The 15,208-nt window shown below is 43.2% G+C and overlaps 1 protein-coding gene across 9 annotated transcripts in view; it reads right to left on the bottom strand.

The window, feature by feature from the left end:
* LOC129837899 (protein cordon-bleu-like) overlaps positions 1-15,208 on the bottom strand; it is a 63,294-nt gene that overhangs the window by 34,893 nt on the left and 13,193 nt on the right. For 7 of the 9 annotated variants that reach the window (XM_055904404.1, XM_055904413.1, XM_055904411.1 and 4 more), the window contains 2 exons: positions 3,533-3,748; positions 18-228 (listed from right to left, as the gene is read on the bottom strand). In XM_055904404.1, the coding sequence (XP_055760379.1) occupies positions 18-228; positions 3,533-3,748 (427 nt within the window). Of the gene's footprint in view, positions 1-17; positions 229-3,532; positions 3,749-4,849; positions 5,202-15,208 lie in introns of those variants that run through there. The other 2 variants (XM_055904409.1, XM_055904408.1) reach the window with 2 other exon arrangements.

Below are 15,208 nucleotides of genomic sequence, written 5' to 3'. Positions count from 1 at the left end.
GATCAGTAGGTACTCACCTCTGGCACTTTAGGCGGAGGTTTCCGCACCACTTTGTCCTGCAACACTTTCTCCCTGATGCTTATGGCAACAACGTCCAGGGACCCCAGCAGGCTGTTGGGCTTGAAGGCTAGGGACAGGCCCTCGCTGGACAGCAGCTCCAGGGTGTGATAGGCTGGGTTCAGGTGGTACCGGCTGCACAGATCCACCAACAGGTCCATGAGCGCCTTGCTGCACAGAGGCAAAAGCAGCACAGGAAGCCAGGCTGAGTCACAGACAGGAAGCCAGGTGGAGGTAGAGTCATAGGCTAGTCAGAGCGGAGCGGGACAAAGTAGACCAAGGTAAGTCCCTATTCCCTAGTTAGAGCACTTCTTTGACCAAGGACCACTACTTTTGACAAGACCGCTATGGGCTCTGGTCAAAAGTAGTGCACTATATAGGGAATAGGGTGCCATTTGGGATGTGACTTGACTGACAGATAGGGTTACCTCCTTTAGCTGTAATTACACTGGGTGATGCAAAGGCAGGCACTCATGCCGCTCGGCTTACAGCATTAGATAAGCCTGCAAATTGGTACATAAAAGTCTGATTTAATGATCTGAACTTAGTGACGTTTTAGAAAGTTAAATGAATTACAGATAGGAAATCTAGCCTTAGTCAATTGACAATAAATTACCCATCTGGTCTACTTATAATATATGTCTGCAGGGATGGAAATTAAACTAGCCTGAGGCTAGTACTTTGCAGATAGGGCTAGTAGAAAATGTGCCAAACTAGCCCATCAGGCAAGTGATATTTTGGATTTCAAATGGCACAAATTTGGCTAGAAGAATGTAACCTGGGCTAGTAAAAATTGCAGTCTACTAGTCCGACTGGCCAGTGTCCTAAATCCTTCACTTGAGAATGTAGAATGTCTTAATAAATCCTGATACAATGTTCTGTTTTTGAGCATCATATGAAGTCCCATGTCATGGAATACAGAACATCAACTGACGAGGTGTCAAAGGGTAACTGTCAATCCAGGACAGAGAGAAACTCAAGGATGCTTTCTACTGCCTGCTGGGAGAAGACAGCTCATATGACCAAAGTGCTAAAGGTCTGCTCTGAACAACCAACACGTAAAGACCAGAGCAAAGGTCGCTCATGACAGGTCTTACAACTGCATCATAATGCATTACACATTAGCTGTAGGATGGGGAGTTACGGTTCACTTGAAAATAACAATGCATTAATTTATACTAGAACTTTCTTCTTAGAATAACATATCTAGCTAGCAAATGAGGCTTTGACAAGACACTGGAAACACAACACATTGATCTGTATTCCCTATCATAATGAAAACAGTTTGACAAGTGTGACAAAACCCTTACACACCATAATGGAGAGGGTGTTGTCTGACTGCTTCCTGCACACATGAACCAAGTGATTACAAGACATTTATGACACCTGGATGAAACTCCCTTGGGCTTTATCATGCACTGGGACAGCAAAACTGATTTCCCATAAATCAAATGACGGTTACACACACTTAATTTGGATTGTCCAGATTTTTTTTTTTCATCTGTAAATGCTCTACAGATGGTCATACTATCAACAAACTATCTGTTGATAAGCAACTGTATGCTAAGGTTACGGTTAGGGTTAGGTTAAGAATAAGGGTTAAGTTTAGGGTTAAGATAAGGTTTAAGGTTAGGGATAGAGATGTGATTTGTGCTCAGTAACGTGTGAATCTATACTGAACAAAAATATAAAAATGCAACAAGTTAAAAGATTTTACTGAGTTACAGTTCATATAAGGAAATGGATGTGGATCAGAAAACCAGTCAGGTCAAGACCCTGGTGAGGATGACGAGCACGCAGATGAGCTTCCCTGAGGCGCTTTCTTACAGTTTGTGCTGAAATTCTTTGTTTGTGCAAACGAAAGGGGCTCCCGAGTGGCACAGCGGTCTAAGGCTCTGCATCTCAGTGATAGAGGCGTCACTACAGACCCTGGTATGATTCCAGGCTGTATCACAACTGGCCGTGATTGGGAGTCTCATAGGGCGGCACACAATTGGCCCAGCGTCGTCCGGGTTAGGGTTTGGCCGGGGTAGGCCGTCAATGTAAATAAGAATTTCTTCTTAACTGACTTTACTAGTTAAATAAAATAAAATAAATGAAACCCACAGTTTCATCAGCTGTCCGGGTGGCTCGTCTCAGACCATCCCGCAGGTGAAGAAGCCGGATGTGGAGGTCCTGGACTGGCGTGGTTACATGTGGTCTGCGGTTGTGAGGCCGGTTGGTTGTACTGTCAAATTCTCTAAAACGATATTGTAGGTGGCTTATGGTAGAGAAATAAACATTCTCTGGCAACAGCTCTGGTGGAAATTCCTGCAGTCAGTATCCCAATTGCACTCTCCCTCAAAACTTGAGACACCTTTGGCATTGTGTCGTGTGATAAAACTGCACATTCTGGAGTGGCCTTTTATTGTCCCCAGCATCAGCTTCTTCATATGCCACACCTGTCAGGTGGATGGATTATCTTGGCAAAGGAGAAATGTTCAGTAACAGTGATGTAAACCAATTTGTGCACCAAATTTGAAAGTAATAAGCTTTTTGTTCGTATTAGAAATGTTAATTTTATTTCTGCTCATGAAACATGGGACCCACACTTTACATGTTGTGTTTATATTTTTGTTTAGTATAGATAGCTAGTTGAAATGTTACTGATAGTCTAAAGATGGACTATCCAAATTAAGTGTTACCCAAATTACTTTGCAAAGTAGTCCCGTGTAGCTCAGTTGGTAGAGCATGGCGCTTGCAACGCCAGGGTTGTGGGTTCGATTCCCACGGGGGACCAGTACAAAAAAGTATGAATGTATGTACTTGTAAGTCGCTCTGGATAAGAGCGTCTGCTAAATGACTTAAATGCAAATGCAAATACAAAGAGCATCACACAGAGTAAAAGGAAATGGAAAATATGGCCCCAAGTGAGAGAGATGACGACCACTGTATGAGCCTGATCCCAGATCTGTTTTATTTCTGTCCAGAGCAGTTGGCAAGACTTCAGACAGACCTGGGACCACTGTCCTATATTGGTAAAAAAAAAATACTGTTAGAAACTCTCACATGCCACTCATTAAAAGCATTAACAGAGGCCCTTGTCTTGTTTTCTGCATGAGGGCTGGAGTCCTGGATGGCCTGGTCTGATTCACTCACTGCTCCAGCAGAAAGAGAGAGAGACCCTCATTAGGTCCAGAGAGGCTCTGGCAGGTCAGCTTCTCACAACGTGCGCACACACACACACACACACACACACACACACACACACACACACACACACACACACACACACACACACACACACACACACACACACACACACAGAGATTCTGGGCCACTGAGGGAACCTTGAAAAGGCCTCTCTGATCAGATACCAAACAAGGCCACATCCACATACATAACAGAATCTGTGAATTGAGGGTCCAAGGGTTAATGTGTACGTGTGCATATGTGAGGTGTGTGTGTGTTGGTGTGTGCGTGTGTTGCCTCTCACCTGCCGTCCACTGTGCTGCTGGTCTGGTAGCCTTGAGGCAGAGTGATGTGGAGGTCTACGCTGGTCCTCATCATGTTCTCCTTGGTGTCCATCACCATGCTGCCCATACTGCCCTGCGCTGAGCCTCCCCCATCAGGCACGGCGTTACGGAAGATTCTCCTGGGGGCGGGCTCGGGGGCCGGGGGTGGAGGAGGGGCTCGGGACTTCATCCTCTTCCTGGGGGACGGACAGAGGTTAAGGCATAAGGTTAGGGGTATGGCTAAGTTTTGGGTTAAGATTAGTTTTATAATCAGATATTTTAGAGCGAAATTGTCCTTTGCAGATTGGCCTGATTGTGGCAACCTAGAGAAATTAATTATGTTGTTTTGTTTTCTCCCAGAAAAGGCAGTCCGGTCGTCATGGCGATTCAAAGTGAAATAGAATAGACAAGATTTCGCACTACTTTGCTGTTTTGCGCTGGGATAGGTGACAACAAACATAATAGAGGCAACTTGAATGGCAATAACTTACTGTCTTTCAGAGAGATTACTTAAAAGCAAGTCTGTCTCCAGTGATGTAAAGGTTGTTTATTGGTTGTCAGGGTCACAATGGTCTGTGTTGATGTGATGTTCCATTCAAATCTGACACCAAGGACTTTCCTTATCATGATTTGTTCATTATTATAAAAACTTAATGCAGTTATCTTGTTTTATAAATAAGAAAAGGGGAGGTGCTCTACAAGCCTTTGGGTTTTTAACCCTTCCTGCACATGCTCTTTTCATTTGCCTTTTAAACTTTTGTCATATTGTTTTGTAGTTTCTTGTGTGCAAATAAATAAAACAATTATTTTATTCAGTATAGAGATGTAACCATCTAAACACACAAGGATAAAGATAACCAGCATGCATTGCAATTCATCCAAACTCGTGTCTGTCGCATTACAATGTTTTTCTATTGTCTGTCATTATACTGTATAATGCTTCATGCTTCAATATATCAATTACAATAGACATAAAAAAAACTTTTCAACTCTCTTTTTTGAGCGCAGGCGGCACCTCTACACTGCACCAAAATACATGGCGCTAACTGCACTGATGGCAGGACTTTGAGAGAAGATTATGTAAATCATTAGTGGTCCTAACTTTCACTACACCTGACTATTTATTTGACATGTGTCAGAGGAACAAATTGTAGCTTTGTCTCAGCACACACCATTATCTTGCCTATAATATACAGTTTACAATGATTAATGCTCTTTCCCTTCTAGGTATGTTCAATAGCTACACACTTTCTCCCTACTGAGCAAACAACAGTATGAGATAAATCTGCACCACTCACGTCAAATCAGTCCTTGGGCTTTTGATTAAGCGTTCTGTATATCAGTCCGTGTTTATGTTTATAAATCCTTCCCAAGGACTACAGGGAAAAGGTCTCTTCTAGGAGCCTTGAAGACACCTTGTTCTGTGAAGGTGGAGAGTAGGCATGCATGTGAACATTCAACAAACCACTGTGCTTGGACTCTAACCTCACTTAAGTTAATTATTAATAACTAAGTCCGGCATCCATACACCGCCACAGAGCAATTGAACCATTGAAATACAATTGTTCCAAACACTACAGAGAGGGCAATTCAATGAAAAGAACTTCACGATCAAAACCAGTGTAGTGTGGTTTACCAATATGAATGGGTCAGGTAGACACTGCACCTGTGTAGCTGTGTGTTTGAAATTGGGGCAACAACTCGCAAATCTCCGCTCGAGACTGAGATCTTAGTGTACCCTTGTCTCCAGCCCAGGACCCATTGAGTCAGCCAACACACACACACACACACACACACACACACACACACACACACACACACACACACACACACACACACACACACACACACACACACACACACAAACAAACAAAGAACCTTTTCCGGCAGAGAGAGAGTCTCCCAAAGAGAGAAGGAAACTCCGTTACTGAGCTGGGCAGTAAGTGCAGCTTCCTCAGTGATCCTCAGTGACTGGGTTACAAATGGGCCTTTCAAAGAACCACTCAGTCCGCTCTCTCCACTTCATTGCCCAGTTATGAAAGGAATCAACCCAAGATATTTTTTTAACTGAACACACAATCCAATGGAAACACATACAAGATTTTGTTTAACGACTGTGAGAAGGTCACTTCTGGTAACTTTTTTAAAGGCCATTGTAATCCAAAATGGATGAAAATTTAATTATGTTCTTTTCCTTTGAAACTCATCTGCAAAATAATTTTATCTCTTGAGCTCAGTGATATCACCAGCCAATTCTATATTAACCCACAAAATAATTTAGCTAGCGTAACATTACTGTATCTTAGCTAACAATTATAATAGGGTTGGCTATACTTCCAGGATTACAAGCTAGCTAGCTAGTTACCTTGGAGGTTTCTTGGACAATCTGATGACGATTCATAACTTTTTCTAACTTCCCACAGATGTCAATTCAGTGTCTATTCCACGTTGTTTCAACGTCATTTCATATCTGTAAGGTCCCTCAATCGAGTAATGAATTTCAAGCACAGACACAATCACAAAGACAAGGGAGGTTTTTCAATGCCTAAAGAAGGACACCGTTTGGTAGAGGTGTAAAAAAAAGAAAATGGAATATCCCTTTGAGCAAAGAAATGTACTTTTTGTCCTGAATACAAAGCGTAATGCTTGGGGCAAATCCAACACAACACATCACTGAGTACCACTCTTCATATTTTCAAGCATGGTGGTGGCTGCATCATGTTATGGGTATGCTTGTCATTGGCAGGCAAGGAGTAGCCCAAATCTACACTGGAGTTGCATACCACGACAACATTATATGTAACCGAGTGACCCCGGTTACAATTTTGACTTAAATCAGCTTGGAAATCTATAGCAAGACTTGAAAATGGCTGTCTAGCAATCATCAACAGGACAATTTAATAATGTTTCAAAGAATAAATGGGCAAATATTGTACAGTCCAGATGTGCAAAGCTCTTAGAGACTTACCCAAAAAGACGTACAGCTGTAATTATTGTTGGATTACATTGCAGTAGGGATTGTCAGAGATAGTGTAACCATAGTGTAACTATGATATGGTCAACAACATCACCCCACAGTACAGTAGGGAGTAGCCAGTGACTAACAAACCAGCTAGGTGTTGAGAGGAGTGGCCTACTACTGCTATAAACCTAAGCTAGCTGTTTAGACCCAGCAGGGGTGTGTAAGCATCACAACAAGCCCCACAGCACAGGAACTGCAGTAGCCGTAGGGTATCTAGCTAACCAGTGAATAGGTACTACTTCTATAACCTGGCAATTTGTTACCCTGGTGTTGTGTTAGACTGATTACGAGATTAGTCTCTGTGTGCATGGGACTGTTCACATTCCAAGGCCCAAATAAGACTCTGCTCCCCTCTAGGCAACTATCCAGCTACAATAAGTCAACCCCTCTGTGCTCTTTGCCACAGGCTCAAGTTCATATCAATAATGCTCTGTTGTATTGGACAACAATAAAGGAAGCAGTGAGTCAGTGGGAGATACAACTCACTGACTAACTCTGCAAGGAAAGACTGATAAGAGCTTGTACTGTATGAGGTTCATAAGTTATCCTGACAAAATAATTATGGAAATATAAATATTCCTTCCTTCCCTGGGTCTTATTAAAATAGTGGAATATGTTAGTAGAGTTTGGGGCTGTAGTGTGTGTATTAGAAGCAGGAGACCGTTTAGACCTGATGAAGAGAGACGCGCACAATGACGACCTGTCATTTTAGAAGTTAAAGGTATGGGAAACGCTAGCTGCATCCCAAATGGCACCCTAATCTGTATATGGTGCATCACTTTTGAGCAGAGCCCTATAGGACCTAGACAATCTAAAGTGGTGCACTATAAAGTGGATAGAGTGCCATTTGGTACACAACCACTGTGGTGAGAGACACCTGTCATGGCCCGTTCTATTCAACACAATGGGATTAGCCCCAAACAAGGGGATCACTATGCTCTAAAAAGTAGGCACTGTGCATTTAGGCATACTATGGAGTAATAAAACAAAAGTGACCCATTTCACTCCAACAGACATTTATTTTACTGACCATAATTAGCATATGAAATACCTGCATATTATTAGTAACTACATACTATACTACATAGGAACTAGGATCCTATTGGAACATACTGCTATTTGTGTACTGTGTGTAAGGTAAAGGAAAATCTTAATAATCTATTTCTTGACATTAGTGCTTTTCTTAGCATACAATAATATGAAGGTTCTGATCAAAATATATACATTGAACATTTGATTTAAAAATGTATTAATAATAATAATAATATGAAGGGACAGAGGAGAATAAACAAGTAAATATCAGGAAATAAAATACTTCTTTGGGTAATTATGTAGTCCACCCCATTGTGCCTATTGTCTGCTAAAGCAGCTTGATCTGGTTTTAGAAATCTTTGGCCATCTCATTTGGGATCTTTTAATACCACAACAGACTAGCTATTGATTAAGGACCGAGGAAGAAAAAAAAAATCTGCCTTCATTTGGAAGGTGTCCAAGTGCTGAGAGAGAGAAAGAGAGACTGTCTGCACACATCAATGAGAGACTGTGGATTGCTAATAGCGTTCCCATAGACTTCCAGTAATTGAGCCAACGGCTATCTACATGTATTTAAAAGCGTGGCAGAATCGCAGCAGAAATATATATAAAGCCTCCTGAGTGGCACAGCGGTCTAAGGCACTGCATCGCAGTGCTTGAGGAGTCACTACAGACCTGGGTTCGATCCCAGGCTGTGTCGCAGCTGGCTGCGACCGGGAGACCGATGAGGCGGCGCACAACTGGCCCAGCATCGTCCGGGTTAGGGGAGGGTTTGGCCTGCTGGGATGTCCTTGTCCCACCGTGCTCTAGCGACTCCTGTGGCGGGCTCGACGCATGCATGCTGACATCAGTCGCCAGTTGTACAGTGTTTCCTCCGACACATTGGAGGTGTGGCTAGCACGTGTGGCTAGCACGTGTGGCTAGCTTCTGGGTTAAGTGAGCAGTGTGTCAAGATGCAGTGCAGCTAGGCAGGGCCGTGTTTCGGAGGACGCATGGCTCTCGACCTTCGACTCTACCGAGTCCATACGGAAATTGATGGGACAAGACTAACTACCAATTGGATACCATGAAAAAGGGGTAAAAAGTACAAAACATTTTTGAATAAACTATATATATATATATATATATATACACACACATACATACATACATACATACACAATATCAGTCAAAAGTTTGGACACACCTACTCATTAAAGGGTTTTTGTATTTTTTTTACTATTTTCTACATTGTAGAATAATAGTGAAGACATCAAAACCAGGTGAAGCTGGTTGAGAATGACAAGTGTGTGCAAAGCTTTCATCAAGGCAAAGGGTGGCTACTTTGAAGAATCTCAAATATTAAATATATTTTGATTTGTTTAACACTTTTTTGGTTACTACATCATTCCATATGTGTTATTCATAGTTTTGATGTCTTCACTGTTATTCTACAATGTAAAAAATAGTAAAGATAAAGAAAATCCTGGAATGAGTAGGGGTGTCCAAACTTTTGACTGGTACTGTATATTAAATTACATCATATTTTTTGCAGCGGTTGCAACAATTAAGAGCCACCTCTGCTATAATAACATAGGGAAAACATTACCTTAAGAAGCTCTTAAACTCTTCCACACGTTAGAACCAATGCTATTCTTGTCGGTTGTCACTTGAGTTTCCCCCCTATTGAGCAGAGGACAGACAGTGAATACCCTCAGCCACTCCACAGAGCAACAATGGCAGCATGCTCTCTGGGAGCCATGGTGTTCTCATAGCAACCTATATTTACACCACTAGGAGAGAGAGACTTGCTCTCTATTTGGTGGAAGCTGGGTATTTATGACTTATGCTGCAAAAAGTGAATGACCCACATGCATCTAGGGGACATTTGAGCTCCACAGAGGCATTTGTTTGCAGTTGCTAAGAGCATGCAGCTTCCTAATTCAGCATATGCCCCCACTCTCAAATTACAAACTTCTCGACACGTAGACTAAAGCCCACCCTATTTTATTGCTGAGATGGCAAGGACTTCATTGGCTTTCCGATGATAACAACCTGGCCAGTGAATTCTCTGAAGTGTCCATTTAAAACTGTATTTGTCTCTACTACAATACAAAGTTCTCTGAGAACAGTAACACGGAAAATACCAACAGGTAGTCTAAAGTCAAATCAGTATAATCAAATAATGTACCGAGAAGTAGATCATGGTTGTATTGTTTTTTAAATGAAAACATAAGCCAATTAATATTTTCATATAAACTCAGGGGAAAAAAAGAAACCTCTCAAGGTCCTGAATCAGGGAAATTTATTTTTTTGCTGAGTTTATTTGCCTTGCGGTTTTCATTATGTTTAGGTCATGGTTCGTGGTGTCTCCAAAGTTTTTTGGGGTGTATTATTGTTGTTACGTATAGATTTAAAACCTGTCCCCTTTTAGACAATGATAGCGGGTGAGTCACTATGGAGGGTAATGTGGGTGTTTCGGTTGTAGAATATGTAGAGGGTGTAACAGGGTGTATTCCGTTGCAGTCCAGATGACACTCCTCGCCCCGCAATGGCCTCTTCCCAAATGCCATGCTCTATCATTACACACCCACACACCATGCTCATAAAACTCCGGCTCTGCTAGCCTTGGACAGTTCCAAAGCTGCTGGTTCTGGGAGTGACAGGACTGTAACCACATCTCTGGGGGAACAAGTGAACTCAGCTCCTCTTGCTCTAACATAAGTGCCTTCTGGGATCAATTACTCATTGGCAGCAAGAGAGAGATACATGAATAAGAGAAGAGCATCTCTGGGCTGCCGTTGTCTCTGACATCCACCTAAGGAAGAGGCAGAGGCACCACTTGTCGTACTGTAACAAATCAGGCACCACCCCTCTTCTCTTCACAGCAGTCAGAGACATGTAAGCTTGGTGCCTAGGCCTGGTCATCTGTTCCTGACTGGTTGGTGATTCAGGGCTGCCTGGTCTATGTAGGACTGGTGGTGAGACATCGCATAAGTAATTACAGCCACAGGAAAAAACAGCCAACATATTCACTTCAACTAAACACTCTTAGAAAACAGGGTTGTATGGCTGTCCCAATAGAATCCTTTGGGTTCCCTCTGTGGGTAGGGTTTTACATGGAACCCAAAAGGGTTCTAACGTGGAACCAAAAAGGGTTCTTCAAAGGGGTCTCCTATGGGGACAGCCGAAGAACCCTTTTAGGTGCTATATAGCACCGTTTCTTCTAAGTGTGTATGCATGCCGCCTACCTAGCAAACAAATAATGACAACGCATCCTCACTTCAGATCAAAGTTTATTTGTCACGTGCGCCGAATAAAACAGGTGTAGACCTTAGTGAAATGCTTACTTACAGGCTCTAACCAATGGTGCGGGGGAAAAAAGAAGGTGTGTGTGTGTGTGTAGGTAAGTAAAGAAATAAAACAGTAAAAAGACATTTGAAAAAAGAGTAGCAAGGCTATATACAGACACCTGTTAGTCAGGCTTATTGAGGTAGTATGTACATGTAGGTATCGTTAAAGTGACTATATATATATATATGATGAACAGAGTAGCAGAAGCGTAAAAAGAAGGGTTGGCGGGTGGTGGGACACAATGCAGATAGCCCGGTTAGCCAATGTGCGGGAGCACTGGTTGGTCGGGCCAATTTAGGTAGTACGTACATGAATGTATAGTTAAAGTGACTATGCATATAAGATAAACAGAGAGTAGCAGCAGCATAAAAGAGGGGTTGGGGGGGGGGGAGCACAATGCAAATAGTCCGGGCAACCATTTGGTTACCTGTTCAGGAGTCTTATGGCTTGGGGGTAAAAACTGTTGAGAAGCCTTTTTGTCCTGGACTTGGCACTCCGGTACCGCTTGCCATGCGGTAGTAGAGAGAACAGTCTATGACTGGGGTCTTTGACAATTTTTAGGGCCTTCCTCTGACACCGCCTGGTGTAGAGGTCCTGGATGGCAGGCAGCTTTGCCCCAGTGATGTACTGGGCCGTACGTACTACCCTCTGAAGTGCCTTGCGGTCGGAGGCCGAGCAATTGCCGTACCAGGCAGTGATGCAACCGGTCAGGATGCTCTCGATGTTGCAGCTGTAGCACCTTTTGAGGATCTCGGGACCCATGCCAAATCTTTTTAGTTTCCTAAGGGGAATAGGATTTGTCGTGCCCTCTTCACGACTGTCTTGGTGTGTTTAGACCAATCTAGTTTGTTGTTGATGTGGACACCAAGGAATTTGAAGCTCTCAACCTGCTCCACTACAGCCCCGTCGATGAGAATGGAGACGTGATTGGTGCTCCTTTTCCTGTAGTCCACAATCATCTCCTTAGTCTTGGTTACTTTGAGGGATAGGTTGTTATTCTGGCACCACCCGGCCAGGTCTCTGACCTCCTCCCTATAGGCTGTCTCGTCGTTGTCGGTGATCAGGCCTACCACTGTTGTGTTGTCTGCAAACTTAATGATGGTGTTGGAGTCATGCCTGGCCATGCAGTTGTGGGTGAACAGGGAGTACAGGAGCGGACAGAGCACACACCCCTGGAGAGCTCCAGTGTACCTCAGGAATGTCTTAATGCAACTATTAAATAGAGCAAAAACCACAGAGCACCAGCAGTGTTCTGAAGTAGGCTATTGACGCAACAAATACATACAACTATAGTTTACTGATAAGACACATGGCTGAGTGGACCAAACAAAGCCTCTGAAGCCAGATGGTGCAGTGCTCAGTTAATAGGGTAATTCCTTTAGCATCCCATATTACTGCAGATACATCTGTGTCCTAAAGGTTACCCTATTTCTATATAGTGCACTACTTTTGACCAAGGTCCATAGGGCTTTGATCAAAAGTAGGGCACTATGTAGAGAATAGGTTGCCATTTGGGAAGCAGACTAAGTCTCTGCTCTAATCCACTGACCGCTTCAGACCACGGTTTTAGACTAACAACTCTCACTTAGCCTTGACCCATGTCATGAGACCTGACCCCTTTAATAGAGACAGTGTGTCTGGACAGGATTCAGTCTCTCTCAGAACCTAATCTTCGAGGATTGCACATGCCAGTGCAAACAAGAGAAGCCTATACTGTATTGCCTACCCTATACACCAGATCTGCATCCCTACAGTATATAGTGCACATTTTTTGACCAGAGCCCTATGGGCCATGGTCAAAAGTAGTGCACTATATAGGGAGTAGTGTGCCATTTGAGATGCAGACCAGGATTATACTGTATAACCTGGCCCTCTAGACCAGCTGCTGTGTGTGAACCCATCCCTGGTGGAGGGTAATATCCCACAGGACAGGGAGTAGAGCACTGAGCAGCGGGGACTGGGGAGGGAGGGAACAGAACAGCAGGAAATAACAATTAGCTTGTTCCATATTCCCTAAGCAACTCCCTCAATTAACAAAGCTCTCAGAGAAACACATATTATACCACTCCTCTTTTAGCCATAGACACTTCCAGTCACAGAATGAGACTAACATATGATTATGGTATTTGTTAAATAAGGGGAGGCTACTGCAGTAAAGGTGTGAAAAAGGAAATAGCTGTAAACAGTTGCAAACTAGTGTCAATACTAGCATCACCGTATGATAACCTAAAGCATCACTAGAACCAACAGCTGCTCTTCCTCTTACTCAGAGTCTGCCATCCACAGTGTGACGGTGCAGGTGAAATAACAATCACAACCATCCAAAATAAGAACATGGCCATTAACGAACTCAAGATTACTACCACACCTAACCTAATATTTGGGGCTCGTCTCAACTGTACTGTACAGTCGTGGCCAAAAGTTTTGAGAATGACACAAATATTAATTTTCACAAAGTCTGCTGCCTCAGTTTGTGTGATGGCAATTTGCATATACTCCAGAATGTTATGAAGAGTGATCAGATGAATTGCAATTAATTGCAAAGTCCCTCTTTGCCATGCAAATGAACTGAATCCCCAAAAAACATTTCCACTGCATTTCAGCCCTGCCACAAAAGGACCAGCTGACATCATGTCAGTGATTCTCTCGTTAACACAGGTGTGAGTGTTGACGAGGACAAGGCTGGAGATCACTCTGTCATGCTGATTGAGTTCGAATAACAGACTGGAAGCTTCAAAAGGAGGATGGTGCTTGGAATCATTGTTCTTCCTCTCAACCATGGTTACCTGCAAGGAAACACATGTCGTCATCATTGCTATGCACAAAAAGGGCTTCACAAGCAAGGATATTGTTGCCAGTAAGATTGCACCTAAATCAACCATTTATCGGATCATCAAGAACTTCAAGGAGAGCGGTTCAATTGTTGTGAAGAAGGCTTCAGGGCGGCCAAGAATGTCCAGCAAGCACCAGGACTGTCTCCTAAAGTTGATTCAGCTGCGGGATCGGGGCACCACCAGTACAGAGTTTGCTCAAGAATGGCAGCAGGCAGGTGTGAGTGCATCTGCACGCACAGTGAGGCGAAGACTTTTGGAGGATGGCCTGGTGTCAAGAAGGGCAGCAAAGAAGCCACTTCTCTCCAGGAAAAACATCAGGGACAGACTGATATTCTGCTAAAGGTACAGGGATTGCTGAGGACTGAGGTAAAGTCATTTTCTCTGATGAATCCCGTTCCGATTGTTTGGGGCATCCAGAAAAAAGCCTGTTCGGAGAAAACAAGGTGAGCGCTACCCATCAGTCCTGTGTCATGCCAACAGTAAAGCATCCTGAGACCATTCATGTGTGGGGTTGCTTCTCAGCCAAGGGAGTGGGCTCACTCACAATTGTGCCAAAGAACACAGCCATAAATAAAGAATGGTACCAACACATCCTCCGAGAGCAACTTCTCCCAACCATCCAGGAACAGTTTGGTGATGAACAATGCCTTTTCCAGCATGATGGAGCACCTTGGCATAGGGCGAAAGTGATAACTAAGTGGCTCGGGGAAGAAAACACTGACATTTTAGGTCCATGGCCAGGAAACTCCCCAGACCTTAATCCCATGGAGAACTTGTGGTCAATCCTCAAGAGGCGGGTGAACAAACAAAAACCCACAAACTCCAAGCATTGATAATGCAAGAATGGGATGCCATCAGTCAGGATGTGGCCCAGAAGTTAATTGACAGCATGCCAGGGCAGATTGCAGAGGTCTTGAAAAAGAAGGGGTCAACACTGCAAATATTGACTCTTTGCATCAACTTCATGTAATTGTCAATAAAAGCCTTTGACACTTATGAAATACTTGTAATTATACTTCAGTATTCCATAGTAACATCTGACAAAAATATCTAAAGACACTGAAGCTGCAAACTTTGTGGAAATTAATATTTGTGTCATTCTCAAAACTTTTGACCACGACTGTACACAGATCAGTCTTCACCACAAACCCACCTACCATACAATCCTCAGACTACACAGTCTGACAGTGGCCCAAAATAGGTCCTGTAGCTTAGTGCTCAACTTGTGTTGAAACAGCCCCTCATGTCCACCATTCACTAGAGGACACTGCAACTAATCAGACTGCTGTAGAGTAATGACTCACTTAAAACGTGTTGCCCTCTTGACTAGAATAAATTACACAACATTTAAATTGAATCCCTAAAATGGGAGGCGTGTGTGTGAACATGATTATGATGTAACCTACCAATAAGTTAAAACATATTCTCTTCAAAAC

The sequence above is a fragment of the Salvelinus fontinalis genome, chromosome 38, assembly GCF_029448725.1.
Source record: "Salvelinus fontinalis isolate EN_2023a chromosome 38, ASM2944872v1, whole genome shotgun sequence".
NCBI classification, from domain to species: Eukaryota; Metazoa; Chordata; class Actinopteri; order Salmoniformes; family Salmonidae; genus Salvelinus; species Salvelinus fontinalis.
The sequence above is the reverse complement of the archived record's forward strand: the minus strand, read 5'-3'. Positions and strand labels throughout refer to the sequence as shown.